Below are 23,368 nucleotides of genomic sequence, written 5' to 3'. Positions count from 1 at the left end.
ATGTTCAATCTCACATTCATATTCAAAATACATTTAAATAATAGCTTAATGTGTAGACAATGTATATATATACTATATGTACCGCAAACATCAACTACAACAAGAGCTCGGACTCCCAAAAGCATGAATACAGAAGACAGGCAGGATTTAGCTGTTATTCACGAATATGTTAAAAAGCTATACTGCACCTACCAAACTGTGACTGTGATACCAAAATCTAACTTTTTTGAGATTGCACAGCATACCGTATATAAAAATACAACTTAATGTTTCATATATACAACCACCTTCATGCAACGTTGCGGCAAACAGAGATTGCAAGCAAAAATTGCACAAAAATTCAAATTTGCCACTAAAGTGCGGCTCAAGCAATCCTTTTCTGCAAACATAATGTACTGTCCATAAAACTGCAATATGTGAGGAGTTCATACATACCACACATGTATATATTTACAGGGGCGGGTGTTAAAGAAAAGCCAAAATCGCAGAAATGCGCCATCCCATTTTTTGCATGCAAATTAAATAGGACTTTACATAAAAATGTTATTTTCCATCCCACTATAAAATTTTTTAGCAATCTATACGTTCATCTCTAGTGATAATCGTTATTACTATTATTTTAGCATGTAACGGATATCACTAGAGACGTATTTTACTGTAGAAAGCTCAGGTATAGACAGGACAGGGATTGGGTGAAATGTAAACTTTATTCACGATTTTGTATATATGTTGTGTGTTTGGTGCGACTTTTTTTTTTGGTGCTGCGACCTGGACAATGGTAAATGTCTGGGTCACAGCGCCAATAACCTTCCTGGTTATGTTCAGGGGGTATAACATAAGATTACTCCACTAGTAAAGCTCAGGGGGGAATTATATTATACCTGTATGTGACAATCAGAGAGCAAAAGTACAGTATGCGCTATGATTGACAGGAGGGGGGAAGCTCCCTGTTTCAGCAGCTGCACGATTTCATGCAGCTGCTGAGTTCTGCTTGGACTTACCGGTACATCCTTGCAGAACAAGGCAGCCACCTTCCAGACGTATATACCCAATAGGTGGTCCGGAAGTGGTTAAACAGAATGTGGAAGGGATTTTTTTTAAACTCCATTTACTATGCAGCAAATGTAAACTTCTGCAAGTTAGGGTGGGTTTGCCCTACCGTTGGAAATCCATTCTGATAGCGTCCGTTAAAATAAATAATGGACACCTATCATAACAGATATTAACGAACATTAACTGATGTTAATGTTTCCGTTTTCTTTAACTGATACATTTTAAAAAACAGACACATCAACATCAGCTAGTGTCTGTTCTTTGCTTTTTTGTTCTGCTTTCTCAGCATGCGCAGAAAGAAACGGACAGTAATAACAGACAGTATAATGTTACCCATATATTTTAATGTTAAAAAATGACGGATGCTTGATGTGTGTCATGAAATCATTATTTTTCACAGACATGTGATGGATTTCGTGTAAACAGTCACTAACGGTCATTAACGGACAACAGATAAAATCCCATTGAAATCAATGGAATATTTAACGGATTTGTGATGGTTGTGCTAGTGTCCGTTGCTAAACTCTTGTAAGGGACTCTCCTGACAGTGGTGTGAACAACCCCTTAGCTGCCAGTGAAACATCACAGATTATACTATGCTTTTCCCAGCTATATGTCCTATTGTGTAGAGACCTCCATATTCTCCTGGGACTCATTCATTGCCCACAGCCTCAGTGAGTGACCCTATCCCCAGATTGGGATAAAACAACAATTATTAAGCCCAGAAAACCCCATTAACTCAAGTTAGTATCTGGGCGCTGACAGCAGGGAAATAGACAAAAATTCGCCTAAAAAACCTGATGTAATGGCTGTGTGTGAACCTAGTCCAGCTAAGCTTTTATATTCTCATGGTGGTGTAATGAAGTGTCCAGCATCTCAGTGACTAACTCCTGGGGGTCCTCCATTACTAGCGGTACCACAGCTCACAACGTGCTGCAGCACGGACAAGATTGAGTGTGACACCCGTGACCTGGAAGTGGCCTGTGCTTCCTCCATGCGGCTTTGTGGGTGAGTGCCGGGAGCAGTAAGGCAGTCTAGCGCAGACTGTGCACCTCAGGCCGACACCATGCTGCTGGAAGCGCGGCCAGAACTCAGCACAGCCGTCATCAGGCCCCTTAGTGCAGGTAAGTGCACGCTTCTATCGCCGGCTTCTCTGGGGCTTTCTACAAGGCCTTATAAGCGCTCCTAACAGCTTGAGCCGCCGCTGCTCATTGTGATATAATGTGGAGGCTCACAGAACAGGAGTGACTCCAGGCGGATGTGTGGGGGGACATGGCGAGGGTGCACTGCTGGAAATGATGAAGGTGGCCGATTAGAAGCCTGCAGAAAGCGTCACAGCTGACCATAGACAGATTTTGTAAGGACATGTCCACAATGGAGAAATATGCTACAGAATTGTGGGTGGGAAATGCAGTAACAGCAAAGTGACTGAGAGCTAAACAAGTCTCATCCATGTACTGTGCAAGAAGCCGGCAGTGTAGTGACCTGCAGTGTAGAGTGTAAGGCAGGGGTCACACCTGCCCTCGGTCTCACCTGGGGATTCCTTTCAGTGTTACACTTTAAAAATCCGGATAGAAGTCCTGCAAGCAGCGCTTTTCTCTCCACATTTCTACCCTTTTCGGGCCATTACAGTGTATGGGGTCCACAGGTTTCTGATGGTAACCACTTTAAGTGGATTAAGTTTCCGTTCCGGAGGTTCCCCAAGTGCAGCCCTGAACGGAAAACCAAACACAGGTGTGACCCTAACATCAGTTTGCAACATTTATGCATCGGCTAAATCTGCATCGCTCTGCAGTAGTTACACAGGAATTGGCAAAAATAGCAGGAGTTTGGTGTGTTTTTTTTTTTTGACACTGCAGACTTAGGGCTCATTCACAATAATCCGCCCCCTCACAATGGTGGTCTATGGAGACCGCTAGCGATCTTTTTTCCGTGAGCAGCATGTTGCCGCTCACAGAGAAAAGAAGCGAGCTGCCCATTCTTCAGGCGGATTCTGTGGCTCAGTGAGCAGCACCCTCTAGGCCCATTCATTTTGGGCGGGGGCTGCCCGCGTCAAAATCAGGACCAAAATACGCTATTCTGTGCCCGTGTGAACTAGGCCTTACTGCACGTTTTTTTTTTTTTTTCTTCCAGGCATTACTGCACGTTACACTCCAGAGTTTTTACAGTGAGATATCCATAATACACGTGAGGGGCCTGGCAGAAATAGGCTAACCACATGCCTTTATGTTCTCAGTCCAAATCTATATAAAACCAAGTGTTCAGAATACTCAATCTGCCCATAAATCCAGGTGAAACAAACAGCACTACCAATGTTGCTGTGTGTTTCATGCACCTAGGATGGGTTGTCAATTGATATTATGCTTAGTGGTCATATGGCCTATTTGTGGCCCAGTTCCTTTATATAGGCACATTCATGTTGCAGCCATTATACTTGGTCCATGTGTTGGCCAGATTTACTGTCCTGAACAGTATGCTGGGAGAGGGACTCCTAGCCTAATACTAATCTATGCTGCTAGTAGCCCCTGGTTCTCATACTGTCCAGTACTGTAATCGGTATGGTGCTGATTGCCGGGGACTCAGGTGTTGGACCCTCATGATCTTCAATTGATGGCCTATCCTCAAAGGGGTTGTCCAATTTAATTCAAAAACTGACCAAAGGCAAGGATAAATAAAAAAAAATAAAAAAAGTGGTATTTACCTCCTGAATCCCCTGCTCCTCCACTGTTCAGATTCTGCTGCTCCCCACCAGTATTTGTTGCCACAGTATTATCAAATTGACATGACATGACTTTTGCCCCCAATAACTGACCTCAGCGGTCTACTGTGGAAGGTGATGGATTGCATTGATCATTTGCCATCAGCAATGGCAGTGAGTATTGTGGAGTGTCAGTGGATTTAGGCGGTAAATACCAATCAGTTTTTCTTTTAATACTCAATGAAACTGGACAATATAGGATATCCATTTTAGACCTGTAGGGTCCAAGTCTCAGCACCGCTAGTAGCTGCAGTGCTCAGGACAGTTCATAGCCCATATTATGGTTTGTCCAGTTTAAGGTAATGGGCCACCAACTTAGCTAAAATTGATGGCCTACCCAATACGGCTTATCTGGGGATTCCCTGGGCTGATGAAGCTTTGATACTAATATATACCCTGGTCCTCTGGAGACCCATTTATTACCTTTTACGGAGGGCTTTCTCTGCCATCTTTGAAGCTGTTTCGACTCTCACTGACATTACTGTCTCCCTTCCACTCAGGCCATAGGCCTATTGAGCAGCGTGGAGTCGGTCATGTGACCTAGGGTTTGAATGGAGGATCAGCCAAGCATGTGCCCTGTTGCTTCATTGGCATATTATGGGACTGGCTGAATTAATTGAGCACTGTACTGGGCTTCTTTGTTACTCCTATAGAGATAAATGGATTGACAATTGGTTTGGATTCAAGTTGTCAAACTTCCACCTGTCACTCCCCCTACTATGCCCTATTGAATAGACAAAGGGATAGGTTTAATTTCGATACCACCCCTTTGTTTCACATGTACAGACAAATGGTCTGTATGCGTACCATATATTTTGTGCCAAAACATAATCACATCTTGTTGAGTTGAAAAACATTTTCTAGGTTGGATACGATCATGGGTTGTGGATAATGATATACATATACAGAGGATATTAAAGATTTAATTTGTGTGATGGTACATTGGATCTTTTCCAGCCAGTTTCCTAACTTGCTTGTGTGTTTTCTGTGTTATGGCAGCATCACTGCTGTGTCAGGTCGAGCCGGTGGGACGATGGTTTGAAGCTTTCATTAAACGCAGGAACAGAAATGTGTCAGCCTCATTTCAGGAGCTGGAGGATGAGAAGGAGTCCTCTGAAGAGTCTGAGGATGAAGAGTTTCAGCTAGAGGAATTTGCACTTTTGAAAACTCTTGATCCTAAAGACTGGAAGGTCGGTATTTCTTGTAAATGTATATCATTGCACAATGAAACATTAGCCAACTTTTTGTATACATTGAGGGAAATCCATTTGTGCCATTGTTTTGGCATAGGAAATTCACAAATTATTGCAAACCTTTGCAACTTTAGAGTCAAAATTCTATGTGGGCTTTTTTTTTTTTTATCCTCTCGGGTTTTCTTCATTAAGGCTAAGGCCCCACGTTGTGTAAACGCAGCTTTTTTTATTACAGTTTTTTTTGCGTTTTTTTGAGCCAAAGCCAGGAGTGGATTGGGCAAAAGTTAGAAATAGGATTGCTTACTACATATCTCCCATATCCTTTTGTAGCCATATTTGGCTTTGGTCAAAAAGCCACAATAATATCTGCAACAAAAAAAGCTACATTTCTGCATCGTGGGGCCTTAGCCTAAAACAGCAGTGCCATTGGAGATTAGAGAGATAAATGTCACTGTCTCACTGCAAATGAAGCGCCAGAGCGACTGTATGGTTGGCACTCTATTTACTTTGGGAGTAGAGGGGCTTGCAGAGATTGCAGTCTCGGTAGCCCCAAAGCAGTGAATGGAAAGCTGGTCTTGCAAGTGTACTGGCACAGGGAAATGCAGATGACTTTCAGTCCCCCTTCTCCTGGATATGGGGGATTCAGTGGTCAGACCCTAGCATTGTAACACTTATCACTTTTCTTGTTACACAACCTGTCCACTTGCCAGTTAAACAATTGCATGATGTTGAAGTCACCAGTTATTAGCCAAGGGGATTGGTTGGGACAGCTTTATTGTAGAGTTGTAAGAGTGGTATATTTACACTTGCTCCCATATCACCCTTCTTTACTGTGTAACTTGGAAGCGCATTTTCCTATAGTCTGCAAGAAATACCAAGGAAAGTTAATTGTTCAGTTATACTCCAAAGATTCCAGGAAGGACTGAGTATCCTCAGATTCTAGGTTAGACAACTTTACTTTTCCTGTTATTTTGGCTGCTGAAATCCACAGTGAGCTTTGCATTCTCACTGACTAGCTCATGGGCATGGAAAGCAGTCACCAGAGCTATCAGGAGAGGCTGAGAATGAAGTGGTCATGTTCTCCAAAGTCTTCCTGGACAAGCCTCTGCTGACCATTCATTGACCACTAAGAACCTGGCTGACAGAACAGAATATACCAAATACATGAAGGGGGTTATCTGCTGTGAAAAAAACATTTTCATGGTGGATTCACTACATTGAATAAACACCCTTGCTTATATAGAGGAGGGTCTTCTAACTCCCTGTTTATTAGATTTGTAGAGCGCAGCAGGGTGGCAGAAGTCTTCTGCGCTCTGGCTCTGTAACCTTACTGACTCTGCTCTACTCCTGCTGCTCTTACAAAGAGTAGAATGGGATCAGTCACGAAATTTCAGATATAAACTCCTTAAGCTATGTGAATGTAACCTTATGTATATTTTGTGCCTGATAACTTGTTGATAATGGTATTACCATGTTTTTTAAGAGGTGAATGTATGTCTTTTAGAACCAAGATCATTATGCAGTGCTTGGACTAAAGAACCTGAGGTATAAAGCTACACAGAAACAGATTAAAGCAGCTCGTAAGTAAATGGAATGAATGGCTTCACAGAACACGATTTTCCCATTATTGGCTAGTGCTAAGATATATGTTCCTTTCCAGATCACTGGCACCCTCTCTGATCCTCTGATGCAGAAGGTCAAACAATTGTCAATTCAAGTCTATTATAGTCTCCACCTGACTCCCATAGATCTGAATTGTAAGTCAGACCTCTTGTTCATACAGGAAACACTGTGTGCATCAGAGGAGAGAAGGTCAGTGCTTTGGAGGAGAGCATATACTTGTACAAAAACCTTCACTCCTAACCCCAACCTCTCCCATTGTACTTGCTTTGGCAATGCCAAATGTCCATTCAGATGTGCCAATAAAGCTTCTTTGATTGATTGATTAACACTGTCAGTAAACTATTTAGTAGCATTACACTACACACAGCATCATGGTTGGGGGTGGGGGGGTTCACAGAAAATTTACTGTAGTGTGTCCTTAATATTCTATATAGCAGTTGAAGGTTTGCTTTTCTATGAGCTTCAAATGCACTTGCACATACATAGAATTAATATATTCACTGTATCTCCTCAAGTGGTATTTTACTGCATAATATTAGACATTGAAGTCAGTAATATAGTATGTAGTAAGCTATAACTAGTAGCATCTACATGCAGCCAGTATGTAATGTTTTAAATACCTGTCTATGCAGGGGATATGGCGCTCTGCATTACAGAATTACAATAGTTACAATGCAGTTATACTGAGAAATTAATTGGAGCGGAATGTTGAGCTTTATAATTACACAGTAAAAGTAAAATATTTAACACCACAAGACTTCATGTCAGTTCTGTGCAATAACACCTTTTTCTTATTTGTGGCCAGATAAAGCAATGGTTCTGAAACATCACCCTGACAAGAGAAAAGCAGCAGGGGAGCAAATTGTTGAAGGTGACAATGACTATTTCACGTGTATTACAAAAGGTAAGTTTCCATACATTAAATACTCATTGACATTCTAAACTAGGTGTACTCAACTGGTGGACGCGTCCTCAGCTGTCCTTGCGTAATGACAGTGGCTGGGTGAAAGACTGACTCGTAAAAGCTGTCCCTTTTGCATTCATTTGTACTACAATAGCAGCAGCAGGGATCAGCGCTCATCTCTGCTTCCTACACAGGAGAAATACACGGCTGTGTAGGCAGCAGTGGTAATTGTAGTAATACACCAATGCAAGAGGAACAGCAGTCGAGAGATTTTGCAGGAACAAGAGCGGTGTTTTCTGCAGGTTCCCCTACACTTCCAGGGGGACAGTTTGAGGAGATTGTATTGTGTGGGGGCACTAAGGGGAATTTATCCTGTGAAAGGGACATCAAGTCCTGAATGTTATAGACACTCCAAAAGTACAGAATAGCAGGGAATTTTGATGACTGTTTAGAAATTTGCTTAATTTTGCATTTAGGAAACAAGCTAGGAATATAATGCATCTTTAAACATCTTATGCCCAGTTATAATTAAAAATTTTGTTCAGAACATATACAGCCCAAATCTGCATATTGAGGAATCCTGCTATAACCATATCCTTTATGATTTTTATATTCTGTTCTATATTTTATGTATGCAAGCATGAAGAACAGGGTATATCAAAGTAACTCATTTAAACAACATCTAATACCCACTGTAGATCATCAAATAATTGCATTTTCAAAAACCCAGAATGAGGGGTAAACGGAAAAAAGGGGTAGAAAATGCTAAATTGAAACAGACAATTTTTATTAAATATACAAAACACAATAACAAGTTAAAAAGGGTGACAATACCACATCTACCAGCAGTAGGTGTGGGGGATAAATCCAGCAAAATTAGTATAAATAGGGTAATTATTGTTCCCAGTATTTGAAATAAATGGATTTGTACAAAATCAAGTTGTAAGCTTATAGTAATCGCCCAAATGTAAGGGTGATACAAACCCAGGAACCCATCAAGGTATATATGAAATTTCAACATCAATGACCTTCATACATCTCTGACACAATTCACACAGTGAACTAGTAAGTGCATGTCAGTTAATGCAAATAGAGACGTAATGTTACAGAGAAAGCCTATCCAGGTGAATACACTTCATGTTATAAATAGGTAGTGCACATATCAATGAGGTGGAGGTAGTAGGTATAACATGCTAAGAAAAATTATAAACAACAAGCAATAGGTAACTGAGGTCAGAGGTATAACATACCCATGGATAAATTGTGAAGATTGTTGCTGGTTTAGCCCACACACCAGGCAAAAGCAGTAGGTGTGGGGGATAAATCCAGTAAAATGAGAGTAAAAATAGGGTAGTTATTGTTCCCAGTGTTTGGAGTAAATAGATATGTACAAAATCAGGTTATAAGCTTATAGTAATTGCCCAAATGTAAGGGTGATATAAACCCAGGAACCTATCAAAGTATATTAGAAATTTCAACATCAATGGCCTTCATGCATCTCTGACACAATTCACACAGTGAACTAGTAAGTGCATGTCAGTTAACACAAATGGAGACATAATGTTGCAAAGAAAGCCTATCCAGGTGAATACACTTCATGTTATAAGTAGGTAGTGCACATGTCAGTGAGGTGGAGGTAGTAGTTATAACATGCTAGGTAAAAGTATAGACAAAAAACAATAGGTAACTGAGGTCACAAGTATAACATACCCATAGATGAATTGTAAGAATATTTGCTGGTTTAGCCCACACACCAGGCCCCAACGCACGTTTCGGAAGAAGGCTCATAGCCGAAACGTGCGTTGGGGCCTGGTGTGTGGGCTAAACCAGCAAATATTCTTACAATTCATCTATGGGTATGTTATACTTGTGACCTCAGTTACCTATTGCTTGTTGTTTATAATTTTTCTTAGCATGTTATACCTACTACCTCCACCTCATTGATATGTGCACTACCTATTTATAACATGAAGTGTATTCACCTGGATAGGCTTTCTCTGTAACATTACGTCTCTATTTGCATTAACTGACATGCACTTACTAGTTCACTGTGTGAATTGTGTCAGAGATGTATGAAGGTCATTGATGTTGAAATTTCATATATACCTTGATGGGTTCCTGGGTTTGTATCACCCTTACATTTGGGCGATTACTATAAGCTTACAACTTGATTTTGTACAAATCCATTTATTTCAAATACTGGGAACAATAATTACCCTATTTATACTAATTTTGCTGGATTTATCCCCCACACCTACTGCTGGTAGATGTGGTATTGTCACCCTTTTTAACTTGTTATTGTGTTTTGTATATTTAATAAAAATTGTCTGTTTCAATTTAGCATTTTCTACCCCTTTTTTCCGTTTACCCCCCTGTTCTATATTTTATAAATATCATTTGGTTATGATAGGAGATAAAGGAATATAAATGTATGTTTCATGCGTTGTATAATTATCTATGTTGTAAAAGTACTGTTTAGATATTTAATAATTTTCTGCTGTTGTGGTGTTTTAGCATATGAAATCTTATCTGATCCTGTAAAGAGAAGAGCTTTCAACAGTATTGATCCTACCTTCGATAATTCTGTCCCTTCAAAAAGTGAGGCAAAAGACAACTTCTTTGAAGTATTTTTCCCTGTGTTTGAGAGAAATAGCAGGTAAGCAATTTATACTTGAAGTTGATAGCCATGTCAATACATGGCGAAATAAAAAAAAAAATCATATAAGGTCCCCCTGTTTAGCAGACCAATTAGGCCTTGTTTACAATAACTTTCTGATCAGTGGGGGTCTGATCTATGGGACCACCTCTGATCCAAGAGTGAACAGTTTTTTGGACTGTGTTAGATTTTCCCTGCACGTCATTGATCATGGACTCTAGGACTACTTCCAGATGGTCGTCTTCAGTTTATGACTGTATGTCAGTTGTATTTTCTGGACTTAACACCGCTCGGAATCTCTGTCTCCCAGTATTATTGTCAACTATGATGCAGTGAGTCAGACTCCTATCTCTCTGTGTAATCGTGCTTTCAGTGTGGGACAGTAGTCCTATGGTGAGACACTGACTTACAGCATCATAGATGACTAGTGATCAGTATAGGAAATACAGCGAATACATGATCCATATTTCACATACTTAATGCTTCTATTTGAAACAGGTCACAACATGATTCTAGAAATATCCTACTACTCCTGGTATGTCCGCCTGCTACACTGGTGTTACTTGTGCAACATTCTTTAGCTAAACACAAAAGTGCTTTCAAATAACATAAATGTATATAACCTAAATACATTGATAAATCTCCCTAATGAATGTGAGATAGTGATTAGTTTTAGTAACCTGTCTGCATTTAACCTGTTGTTGTCTGCGTGGATATACAGCAAATAAATATATTGCCATATATGATCATACATTTTTGAATTTGCTAGTACAAAACATCTGCTGACAATCCTTTTATCAGTACAATTTTTCACTAAAGACAATATCCTAAGTTTTCTAACTCCAAGCAGCTGTTAGCCACATGAAAAATGTGTATGGCTGATACGGGGAGAATGTAGTATCACATAGCACCCATTGAGAAGGACAGCTGACCAGTAAGTTTGCCAGAGGTAGCCTTTAGTTTCATATGAAGGGAAGCTGAGCTGCATTAACCTGCAATGGTTACTACACTGTGTACAGAGCTGTCTAATTCCAGCTTGGTACACTATATAGTTCTGGTGGGAACTGAGTGATGGGGTGCCAGATGTCAGACCATCACCTATCCTAAGAATAGCTCATCAGTATCTAAAGTCTGGATACATACTTTAAGGCAAATGTATAAATAATTTGTATAAAATTATTTTTCTGTTTGTAGTATAAAATCATAACATTGAAATATTTTTACCATTCCAGGTGGTCAAACAAGAAAAATGTTCCAAAACTTGGCAACATGAACACCTCCATTGAAGATGTAGATGCGTTTTATTCTTTTTGGTATGTTTTTATATGTGAAAGCTTCAGCAATGTAAAATCTCTGATAAAGTCTCTACAATATTTCTGTAGTATTTATTTAGCGTTATTAAATTTAGAAAACCCCATTCAGTTATTTCTTAGTATGGCTTTTATATGTTACATTTTAACTTCCTTGTTGTTTCATTTTTTTATCCCCAATTGCCAGGTACAATTTTGATTCATGGAGAGAATTTTCTTACCTGGATGAAGAAGAAAAAGAGAAGGCAGAATGGTGAATAATATACGTTAGATATAATGATGTAGATGTGTGTTTATCTCGTCACCTAGCATGTCTACCTGTAATCTATGTAATTGAATTGGTTCAATGATGATGTTTTACAGTGAAGCATGATTTTATGTAGAACTTGACTCGAGAGCAAGTGCATATTAGCAAATCATTGTTGGAAAATAGTAACGCAATGGTAAATGGCATATAAACGTTAGAACGGTCAAGCCTCAGGAAGCTCCTTGTTCAATCTATTTAACTTCCTTAAGTCTGATTGACATGGCTGTTTGCATCTTCTACAAATGGACATTTTAAAAAAAAAAAAAAAAAAAATTTTATATATATGTGTGTGGAAAGTCTGTGGGCCCATGTGCAAGCCCATTGTAGACAAAGGACATTACGTGGATGAAAAATACACGTGTGAATAAATATGCCCAAAATAAATTAATTTATCTTCCCTAAAAAATGAGAGAGAAGAGTAAAAGCATGGTTTGGTTCTGATCTGCTTTGAGCAGCTGAACTTGGGGCAGCTTGCTTAATAGGAGGAGATATCTATTTGGCACGATTCCTTTAATGTATGCTTTAAAATACTTTGCAATGGCCTTGATCTCCCCAGCTTTACATTATGTTATGGCTTTTACACTTTTGATAATTAATCTCTCACTTATGCTGCAAAATTCACCGTATTTCATTGTATTTTGTTTTGTCTTATATTTGTGTTGTCAGTCGGGATGAAAGGAGGTGGATTGAAAAACAGAATAGAGCAGCCCGAGCACAAAGGAAAAAAGAAGAAATGAATAGGATTAGAACATTAGTTGGTATGTATAATTTATTTCTGAGATGAACATACAGCATTTTCGGCCTACTAACAATCCTCTACTTATGAGCTTTCAGACATATTAGCCCAAAGTTCGTAATTGAAGGATTTACCTAACAATATTGATGTACTCCTTTCTCTACATCAAGGCTTGTCTGAATTGTAACAGAATATATTGTGAAGTTAGACATATTAGTTATATTGTGAATGTGCAATTTAGCATTCTGTTTGGTATAAAAGGTACATAGAACCTCTAATAGTAGGATTTTGTTGTTCTTGCACACACACAAACTCATATCTATCTGCTTTATGTTAAGAAATGTTAACTTTTGTAATATGATAAAAATGGATAAGATTTTCGTCCACATTGGAACAGCTAAGTCTATAGAGAAGTAAGTTAGTGTGTTATGAAAAAGATGCAAGAGAGAGAGAGGCAATGTAGTCTGGCTTCGGGTTGGTCCAAAAATATAGAATATTTTATGAACATTTAGCACATTGTTTTTCTGAAAATGTTTTATGTTCCTTTTCTAGACAACGCATATAGCAGTGACCCCAGAATTAAGAAGTTCAAAGAGGAAGAAAAAGCTAGAAAAGAAGCAGAAAAGAAAGCTAAGGCAGATGCAAGGAGGAAAGAACAGGAAGAAAAAGAAAAGGTTTATATAATGAAGTATTATAAGCTCCTGTCTTTCTGTCTACAATTTCCAGTGGTAGAATTTGCTGGTTCTAAATGTAGTGCTAGATGACCTTTTGATTCACCCATGCAGTCCTGTGTAAGCTGGTATACTATTATACTAAGAAACAATGTGTCCCCCCAAAAAAATGGTAAATTTAAATAATTGAATTGTCGCCCTTTTATTTCTTTTGTAAAATAAAAATTCAGATTATAGGGGTGACAGTCAGTATTGTTTCATTCACCTTGAACTCTTCTTAAAGATTTAAAATGTTTGACCTATTCTTAAGATAAAGCTATAAATATATGATTGGTGGAGGGTTGTCAGGTGGACCCCACATGGATCTGCTGACCTCTTCTGATTTATATTGGGTACTATGGGAGCTGAGTTGCAGTAGCGGTGCTCGGACACTATACAGGACACTGAGCCTACTGCTTCTAACCCCATACAATGCATAGTAAGGGCACTATAAGTGGACCCCCTACTGTTGATTTTCCCCCCCTCCACATAAAATATTTAGCCTCTTATGAGGATATGAAAACAACAAAAAAAAGGAAATATTTTTTTAAAATTGAACATTTTGAATTAATAGCTGGCACATTACTTCAGTGCTTTACCTACATTTTAACTCTTTAATGATCTAACACATTTTATCCCCTTCTGCATTCCCGCTTTCATGACTCTTTGCATTTAATATCAATGTGGCTTTAAGAGACCTTGTATTTTGTGGGTACATGAGACTCTTGATTCGTTTTTATTACTTATTGTTTTTTGAGGAGTGAGATGAGCAGAAAACATCATTTCCGTCATCTAAATTTTAAAGTTTATGGTGTTTACCATCATGTAGAATAAATAACAATATGCTACTTTTATTTTAGTGATTGTTACAGATGTGACAATACCAATTATGTATCTGCCAGAGCAGGGTTTGTTTAAAGCTGTGGGGGGTTCAAGCAGGTGACCAAAAGATTTTAGATCTGTCATTTAGCTACAAACCGTTGTGGACTTTATCTGGATTATAAATGAGGCTGTGCTGTCATATTAATTTGCGCTCAGAAATAAAACAAGTAATAAACATGTCACATTATCACAGCAAAAACAAGCAGAACTAGAAGCTGCTCGACTACTAAAGGAAAAAGAAGAAGAGGAAGCTCGCCAGCAAGCACTGCTTATGAAAAAAGAAAAAGAGATACAGAAAAAAGCTATAAAGAAGGAACGTCAGCGACTACGCACTACATGCAAGGTTGGTTGAAGCAGTAGATAAAAACATGGTTTCATGATACTATCACCTGTGTTGTTTTTTTTTTTGAAAAAAAATGGGTAGAACTGCACACAGTTAAATGGTAATTTACTAGACTATTATCAATTTTTATAAATTCATAAATTTTTAATCAGTAGTGGTACTGCAGCCCTGTCCCATTGACTTAGGATGATGCGCTGTAATGGAGGCCTTTACTGTTTGCAGGTCTGCAGCAGTAGTTACTCCCTTGCAATGGCAGAAACGACTCCTGCAAAGCTTTTATATAACTAGCTTGTCATGTCATGTTGTGGTAGAATTTGGTTATGATCCCCAGTCTAAGACTCTCCACTTATTATCTGTGAGCTTACAATTCTTAAGTAAAACTTTTGGCTGGTGAGAACAATAACTACAAGACCTATAGTACGTATGAAGTTTTCTATACAACCTTACAGCAATCCATTTGTAGTAACAGCTCAGGGACTTTCTCTTACATATTTCATCCAATGAGAAATGGTATTTTTAGAGCGTTGCCTCCAATCAGAATCACCAACACTGTAAGATACATGCATACATTGACAGAATTTTTAAGACTAAAAACTAACTTGATCTACGTACACACAGAACATTCCCAAGCATATTGTTGGGAGAATGGATGAAAAGCCCCTGATGTAAATATTACTTCTGATTGCATGGTGTGATAATGTCGACCTCTTCAGAGTTATGGGAGGACTACTGTATTCCTTAAAATGCAAAGCAGAATAGCATACTGGTGTTGCAAACTGTATCATACTGTATACCATGCATCATACAAAGTAGGATAATGTAATTTCTTGTCAATAGTTAATCATTAGCCATAATGTAAAAATTCTTTCATTTCTAGAGCGAAGTCATAGATGATATATGATATATTCAGACAGTATTTCCATTTTGTAGACTGCATGGTTTTATATTGATTTGTGAGTGACTTCCGTTACCACTCTTGCCTATGTTAAAGTATAAGGATTCTGTAGAGCTGTTCTAGAAGTGTGGTTGTTGCTTTCGATACCGGCGTGAGTAATGCAGGTCTGAATTCCTTATTTTTGGTAGGGTATGTAAGCAGCCTTACTTTATTTTATTTCATTTTTAAATCACAGAATTGGAATTACTTCTCTGAAAATGAAGCAGAAAGTGTGAAAATGATGGAAGAAATAGAAAAACTGTGTGATCGGCTTGAATTAACTAGGTATATGTTTTTCCATTTGTTCTATTTTAACACGTTAGCTGCTCCACATGACAGTATTTGGCATGTTGCTGATGTGCTAATGATGTTCTTGCAAAATAACAATTTTTACTATGTTTTAATGTTTATGTAATCCTCTTCTCTTAGTTTACAGTCTCTGAATGAATCCCTTTCTGGAAGCTCAAAAGAAGAAAGTAAAAGTGCTGTAGAGAAGCAGGTAGGTGGATTAAACCCCTTCATTACAATACAGAAACATATAAGGAAACTTAAATTAAGACACTCGTAGTGATGAGAACGCCTCCATACATTCGACAGTTTCTATTGTCTTACATGGCACTCATTCAGATGAGTAAATGGTCCTGTGATATTTGCTACGTCCAAGTCCACAATATCAGGTGCTGCTCTTTCTTTCTTACCATCGCGACACTCTTGCTAATGTTTTGGAGCAGTGGTGACTGAGTAGGGGAGCTTCCTCCATGACATCCATATGCCCTAAAAGACAGTCTTTTTGATACTATTAATTGAGACTACATCCAGAGGACCAAGATGCTAAACAGCTGTGAAAGTCTTTTTTTTTTTCTTTTTTTTTTTTAAATGCATCTTGCAAAATAAGCCCTTTATGAAAAGCCTCTATTCACTGACATTGAATTTATTGCTGCTGTTTGATGGCCCTTAAAAAAAGAAAAAAAAAACAGCCGTCACACAGCCATTACTCACTGTCATTTGAATCTAGCGTTAGGGTGAGTTTACACTCAGCAGATTGTTGTGTTTTTTTTGGGGGGAGAATCCAGTGATATTGTTCAATATATTCTAATAGGCATACTACAGATTTGCAATCAACAGTACGAGAAGCATATTCATCTACAATGAGGAGTTCACAAAATGTCTGAGGGTCTTTTGTGTTAATATATCTAAAACTGGTAATAAAAACTATCTGATCAAAGAAAGATTTGCAGCAAGGAAATATAAATTATTTAATTTAAAGTGTAACTAAACTTTCAGACAAGTTTTGTTTTTCTGGTGCTATTTGTTACTAATTTTATAGTAAACTTTGATACATGTCTCCTTTTGGTGAAATTCTGATTTTATTTATTCTTCCCCTTGCTTCTGTATTGAGAGTTGCTCTTTGCCTCTCACTTAGTAAGGGAGCGTTCACACTACCGTCTGTGTCTGACAGGTAGTGTCCGCTCAAAATCTGGCACAGGCATTAGGAGCGGACACTAGTTGTGGCCGTGACACCTGTCATTTATTTAAATGGGCATCGGGTGCGTTCTTTTGCACTCCGTACCCTTCCTTCACTGTCCGCAAGTAAAGATGTCCGACTTTTCAAGCGGACAGAAAAACCCGACATGTCAGGTTTTTCTGTCCGCTTGAAAAGTCGGACATCTTTACTTGCGGACAGTGAAGGAAGGGCACGGAGTGCAAAAGAACGCACCCGATGCCCTTTTAAATAAATGACAGGTATCACGGACACAGCTAGTGTCCGCTCCTAATGCCTGTGCCAGATTTTGAGCGGACACTACCTGTCGGAAACAGACGGTAGTGTGAACGCCCCCTAACTGTGTGTAGAGTATGGGCTGTGTAAAATGAGAGTAGTAGAGGGTCACTTCAAACAGGTATCTCTGATGTTATAAAAAAAAAAAAAAAAAAGACATTTGCAATTTTGTCTATATTATATTCTGAGGCATCACTGTTTGAAAAAACACAATCAGGATTAGGATATTGATGTCATAATATATTATGCAGCTGCATAGAAATATTCCAATCCTGACTGTGTTTTCAACTAGTGATAATATCTGTTGAAGTGACCCTCTTCTTCCATAATTTTCTCTACATTGTACACAGCATGTACGCCATTCACAGTAACATTCAGTGAGAGGGCAGAACATCTCTCCACACAGAAGCAAAGGAAAGAATAAAGATATTTAGGATTTCATACAATGGTGACAATATCTGTTAATAAAGTATAGTACAAAATTTATTAATGACAGAAACTCAAAAGTTTTCTTAAAATGTACCGTATATACTCAAGTATAAGCCGAGTTTTTCAGCAGTTTTTGTGCTAAAAAAAAAAGACCCCCTCGGCTCATACTTATATTCCATGACCAGCTGCAATAGTAATGTATAGAATCTCCCATAAAATAGTGAAAAAAAAGCTTTAAAAAAAAATAAAAAAATTAAAGTTCCAAATCCCTCCTTTCCCTAGAATACATATAAAAGTAGAAAATTACTGTGAAACACATACACATTAGGTATACCTGTGTCTGAAAGTGCCCGATCTACTGAATATAGGGTATCTGCAGGGGTTAATAGAAGCACTGCAGATACGCTATATTCAGCCAGGCTGAATTCCAAGTGGGGGGAAAAAAAAACAGTCCTCAAGCTCAGGGAAGGGGCAGACAGACAACCAAAACACCCCCTCACCAGCAACTACTGCACCCAAAAACTCCGACCATTTTAATTTTTGAAATTTCCCAGTAGCTGCTGCATTTTTCCCCCTAGGCTTATACTCGAGTCAATAAGTTTTCCCAGTTTATTGTGGTAAAATTAGAGGCCTCTGCTTATATTCGGGTCTGCTTATACTCGAGTATATACGGTAGTTACGCTTTACATTTATTATGCCACAAAACATATGTATCCTCTCTCCTGAGGCTAGAGGATAAATTACTGAGTGGTATGTCCACTGAGACCTCCACCGATCCTGAGAACTAGGGTATTTTACCTCATTGTGAATATAGTCATGGGAAAAGTGGCTGAACACCTTTGTGGATGCAGACTCACCACTGCTCCCATTCAAATCAATGGGAGCATATGAAATAGCCAAGTGCTGTACTGTAGCTGTCGTATTCAAGGGAATGGGAGCGAGGGCACATCCACTAGGAGGTTCAGCTGTGTTCATAATGCTGGGAGGAATAAATATTTATTGTGGAATGAACCAGGGTTTTAAAAAATAAATAAAAATTACATATTAACAATGTTGTATCACCTGTAAATGTGGCCTAAGGGCTAGTTCACACGGGGACATGGACGCTGATTTTGACAGCAGATTTTGCGGCCAGATCAGCGTCCATACAATGTCCACACTATGTGAACTGCTCCCGCCGCGACCATCGCGGTCGCGGCGTTCACCTCCGCTGTCGGCTCAAATGAATGAGCCGACATGGAGGGCGCTGCGGCTGGGCGGAAGCCGCGGCTGATCGCGAGCGGCTTCCGCCCGAAAGATAGGTCATGTCGCTTCTTTTTCTGCTAGCGAGCTAGCAGAAAAAAAAAAGCGAGCAGTTCACATAGGGATACATTGTATGGACGCTGATTTGGCCGCGAAATCCGCTGTCAAAATCAGCGTCCATGTCCCCGTGTGAACTAGCCCTAAAGCAAGCTGTTTATTTTTAAGTAAATTTCCTGTGTGTTTAACGGACAGATACAAAAAATGTATGTATTTAGAGCAGCAAAATCTTAAAATATTCTATTTTGAATTGAAACAAGTCTCCAAAATGTCTCCATGTTATTTAGATTGCAGAAGTAAATGCACAGATTAAGAGAGAGAAGGAGCAGGAAGAGGCTCGTATGAGGCAGTCCACAAAAGGTGCTGAGCAGTCGTCTTCTGGAGGTGGGGGTAGCAGCAAGTCTTGGTCAGAAGATGACTTGCAGCTACTAATAAAAGCTGTGAACTTATTTCCTGCTGGGACTAATGCCAGGTGAGAGCACAACTGTGAAAATACTAGCAGGCTAGGCTAACTGTTTCTAGAGAAGAGACTTGCATGTATTAACTATCAGGTCATTCTGCACATACTTGATCTTAAAACCCATTCATAATCTTCTACAGGTGGGAGGTTATTGCCAATTATATGAACTTACATTCTGTTTCTGGAATAAAAAGAAATGCAAAGGATGTAATAAATAAAGCCAAATCCCTTCAGAAGCTAGGTAAGTAGTCTTATAAATGACTTAAAAAAATATTTAGGATATGTTATCATTTATGTGGCATATAGAGTGATCATTTCTTGGCTGCATATCTCCAGATGTGTAAACTTGTGGACATGGTGATAACATTAATGGAAATCTGTGCATTGTGGCCTAATATCCTCTGAAAAAGGGCAGTGTACAAGTTCCATAAATGAATTCAGACGAAAGTTTTGACGACTTGTTTGTTACTGTTTTCAAAAGGTCGGTAAAGTTCTTTAATATTACAAGATAAAATAAGCTAGAATCGGCAAAGAACCTAGCATGAAGAATTGCATATATGACGATCTTTATGAAAAACATCTATCATGGCTCTTGGCATAGGTCCATCAAAACTTTGAGCTGTCTCTGCTTTTTCCATCTTCTGCCCATTAAAATAGAGAGGCTGGCTGACTGCCTTCTAGATAAGGATCCAGCCATGTTAATTTTCAGTGTCCAAGCTGTTGTTGGGTGTCTGGTAGCAGCTTTCTCCTCTTTACTAGAGATGAGCAAATACTATTCGAAACTCCAGTTTCGAATACCACGCACCCATAGGAATGAATGGACGCAGCCGCAGGGGGTTAAGCGGCCGGCCGCTTCCATTCATTCCTATGGGTGCATGCTATTTGAAATGGCCGTTTCGAATAGTACTCGCTCATCTCTACTCATTGATGGCACATATGAGCTTGGTTGAACTTGTATAGAGGAGTGGGAAGAAACAGTGCTTGACTCACACCTACTGAAGTTATATAGCTAATATTGCTCATGTACAACAACTAATAACTTACAGTTTGTAACCCATAGAAGATCACTTTTTAACATCTGCTTTACATGTCTAAAGAAATAAAGAATCACATTACTTTCCTTCATATTTTACTGCAGATCCTCAGCAAAAAGACGACATTAACAAGAAAGCTTTTGATAAGTTTAAGAAAGAGCATAAAGTTGTAGCTCAGTCTGTGGATAATGCTGTGCCTTCTGAAAGGTTTGAAGGTAAGTCAGTATTTTTTTTGGTTAGGCATTTTACCATAAGATTAGAGTATTGAAAGTACAACTCATTATGCAAAGAATAAGCCCTCACATGGCTAGGTCAACAGAAAAATAAAAGTTAGGAATTGTGAAAGACTGGGTGGGAAAATATATTAAAAAGCAAAAAGCATTAATGTACAATCTACCCTGCCTCTTTAAAGGGTTAAAGATTGAACTTCCTTAGTAGTGAACAGCAACTTAGCAATGAGGGAGTCACATTACTGGCAGGAATTTTCCCTTCCTTGTCACTGCAATATGAAGTAATACTGAATATATACATGTATTAAAATTTGATGTGTAGGGATATTTCTACAACAACTGTCATGTGTGAATATATCCTTAACAAGGACAGCGATTGTCTATAAACCAGGTGGAAAAGCCTTCCACTGTACTTTGTGTAGCCTCCACTCCTGGTTTTGGCAAACGATCGCTGTTGCAAATCAATAAATGTGTGAATAAGCCCTTAATGTATACCAGTTCTGGCCTCCAGTATTAAAGTCCACCACATTTTTACTCCTAGATAATAAAGGACTGTAAATGCAGTGGTAGATATTGCTTGATATAAAATGTATTATTTTATTAAAAGCTCCTGGTGCAGATACTTCCACACCATGGACCACCGAAGAACAAAAACTTCTAGAACAAGCGCTAAAAACCTATCCTGTGAATACTCCTGAAAGATGGGAAAAGATTGCAGATGCTGTCCCTGGCAGGTCCAAGAAGGACTGCATGAAACGGTATAAGGTAAGATTGGAATGAGTGTACTGTAGTCTCACAAATGGCTGCTTTTCATTGTTCCTGTTGTCCTCAATAATGTAAGTTAATAATGTGTGTGTGGGGGGGGGTTATGCCATAAAATCTTTTTATCTTCCAAATTACTGTTCATAGTAGTCAGACCACAGCCCGTCCTGAGAATGCCGGAGTATTATACTCTTATTGTGATCACAACTAGTTTCAGTCACAAGAGAAGTAAAACACCTCCATTCTCAGGAGCAGTGAGGGTCGCTGTGGTCAGACCCCACTAATAAGCAACTTGCCCTCTATCCAGGGGATATTTTTGTTAGCATAATCTCTTTTAAAGCAGTGCCAGTTGTCATAATTCCTTTTCTTAACCACTTCCGGACCGCCCATAGACTATATACGTCCGGGAAGTGGTTGCCTAGTTCTGCCAGGATGTACCTGTACGTCCAAGTCAGAACACAGCAGCTACATGGAGATCATGTAGCTGCTTTCACTAGGAGCCGGCTGTAACTTCAGCCGGAGCTCCCAGAGAGAAGACAGGGCAGATTTATTACCTCCCCTGCCTTCTCGATCACTGTGTATACAGCGCTCAATGAGCACTGTGTATACAGCGCTCAATGAGCACTGTGTATACAGCGCTCAATGAGCGCTGTATACACAGCTATGGACGCAGCCATAATTCAGCTGCCCTCTGACCCGGCGGACACGTGATCCGCCGGGAGCAGAGTCTTACAAGAGCTGCTGGGTCCTATGGGACTCAGATCAGCTCAGTAAGCTGTATATACACAACGTGCAGGAGGCTGGATTCCTCCTGTATCTGAGGTTAAATGTACCAGCCTCAGTTATAGAAGAAATCAGCCTCCATTACAAAAAAAAAGTGATCAGATGTCCCCAAAGGTCTCTTATCACCTTATGGAGACACAATCTGGAAATAAAATAAAAATATAATAAAAAAGTTAAAAAAAAAAAGGTAAGTAAAATAAATAAATAATACGCTAATAAAACCCCTTTATTAAAGGTTATAGCCCCACCCCTGACAACACCATACAAAATAAAAATTACCATAACGGAGAGGAAAAACTATATTAAAGTTTTTCAGTGACACTTTGTTTTATTAAATTAAAAAAAAAAATTTGAAAACCAGACACAATTTCCCTCCTATTTTGTTTATATTTTCCCAGATATACAAAATAAAGCCCTAAGCGTCCCCGAAAAAAGACATAAAAATTAGTTGACTGAGACATACGGGAAAAATGTTACAGCCCTCAAAACCGCACATACAAAATAAACCTAAAATGTGTCTGGTCCTGGACCACAAATTGGCCCGGTACTGAAGTGGTTAAACTAATTTCTGATCTTCATTTTTATAGGAACTTGTAGAAATGGTAAAGGCCAAGAAAGCTGCTCAAGAACAAGTACTTAATGCAAACAAGACAAAGAAATAAAGCTGTCCATTTGTTTGTGTGTTATGTTTTGTAATAAAATAAGCAATTGCTGCACAACTATGTCTTTTTCGTTTTTTAATTTCTTTATATACCTTAAGCGAAAAATTATTTCTCCACGATTGAGAAAGTGGCTAAGTATGAAAACAATTAATTGAGACCTACAAGGCTCATAAAATAAACACACTGGCAGATTTACAAAAGTCTAAAAGCAAAACCTTGTTACCCAATCCTAGCAACCACAAGGTAGTTTTCATATAGTGCTCTGAAAATGAAAGATGTCCTGTGGTTGACTTATAAGGACAATAAAGACAGTTTTGTAAAGTGCCAAAAATCGTAAAGGGGTTCTCTAGGAATAAGTTCTTAGTCTACTCCGATGCTTAAATGCATCCACTTAAGAAGGATTCCTCTAGGAGTATGATTGTAAGAAGAAGGAAAAAAAAAACAGACCTGGGTCACATAATTAGAAGCAGCACACCATCAGGGATCAGGAAAAAAAGGGGCCAAAAGGTAAAGTAAGTAAATC

At 38.8% G+C, this 23,368-nt stretch overlaps 1 protein-coding gene across 1 annotated transcript; it reads left to right on the top strand.

The window, feature by feature from the left end:
* The first annotated feature begins 2,015 nt into the window (after positions 1–2,015).
* DNAJC2 (DnaJ heat shock protein family (Hsp40) member C2) lies at positions 2,016–22,905 on the top strand. Its single transcript, XM_075274114.1, has 17 exons — positions 2,016–2,177; positions 4,811–5,001; positions 6,509–6,584; positions 7,433–7,531; positions 10,046–10,187; positions 11,420–11,500; positions 11,685–11,750; positions 12,471–12,562; positions 13,093–13,214; positions 14,326–14,475; positions 15,606–15,694; positions 15,839–15,908; positions 19,202–19,386; positions 19,515–19,615; positions 20,513–20,623; positions 21,246–21,403; positions 22,771–22,905. The coding sequence occupies exons 1-17, from the start codon at positions 2,120–2,122 to the stop codon at positions 22,843–22,845; spliced, it is 1,866 nt and encodes a 621-aa protein (XP_075130215.1). The 5' UTR covers positions 2,016–2,119; the 3' UTR covers positions 22,846–22,905.
* Positions 22,906–23,368: the final 463 nt, after the last annotated feature.

This window comes from Leptodactylus fuscus, chromosome 5 (assembly GCF_031893055.1).
Source record: "Leptodactylus fuscus isolate aLepFus1 chromosome 5, aLepFus1.hap2, whole genome shotgun sequence".
Classification (NCBI taxonomy): domain Eukaryota; kingdom Metazoa; phylum Chordata; class Amphibia; order Anura; family Leptodactylidae; genus Leptodactylus; species Leptodactylus fuscus.
The sequence above is the reverse complement of the archived record's forward strand: the minus strand, read 5'-3'. Positions and strand labels throughout refer to the sequence as shown.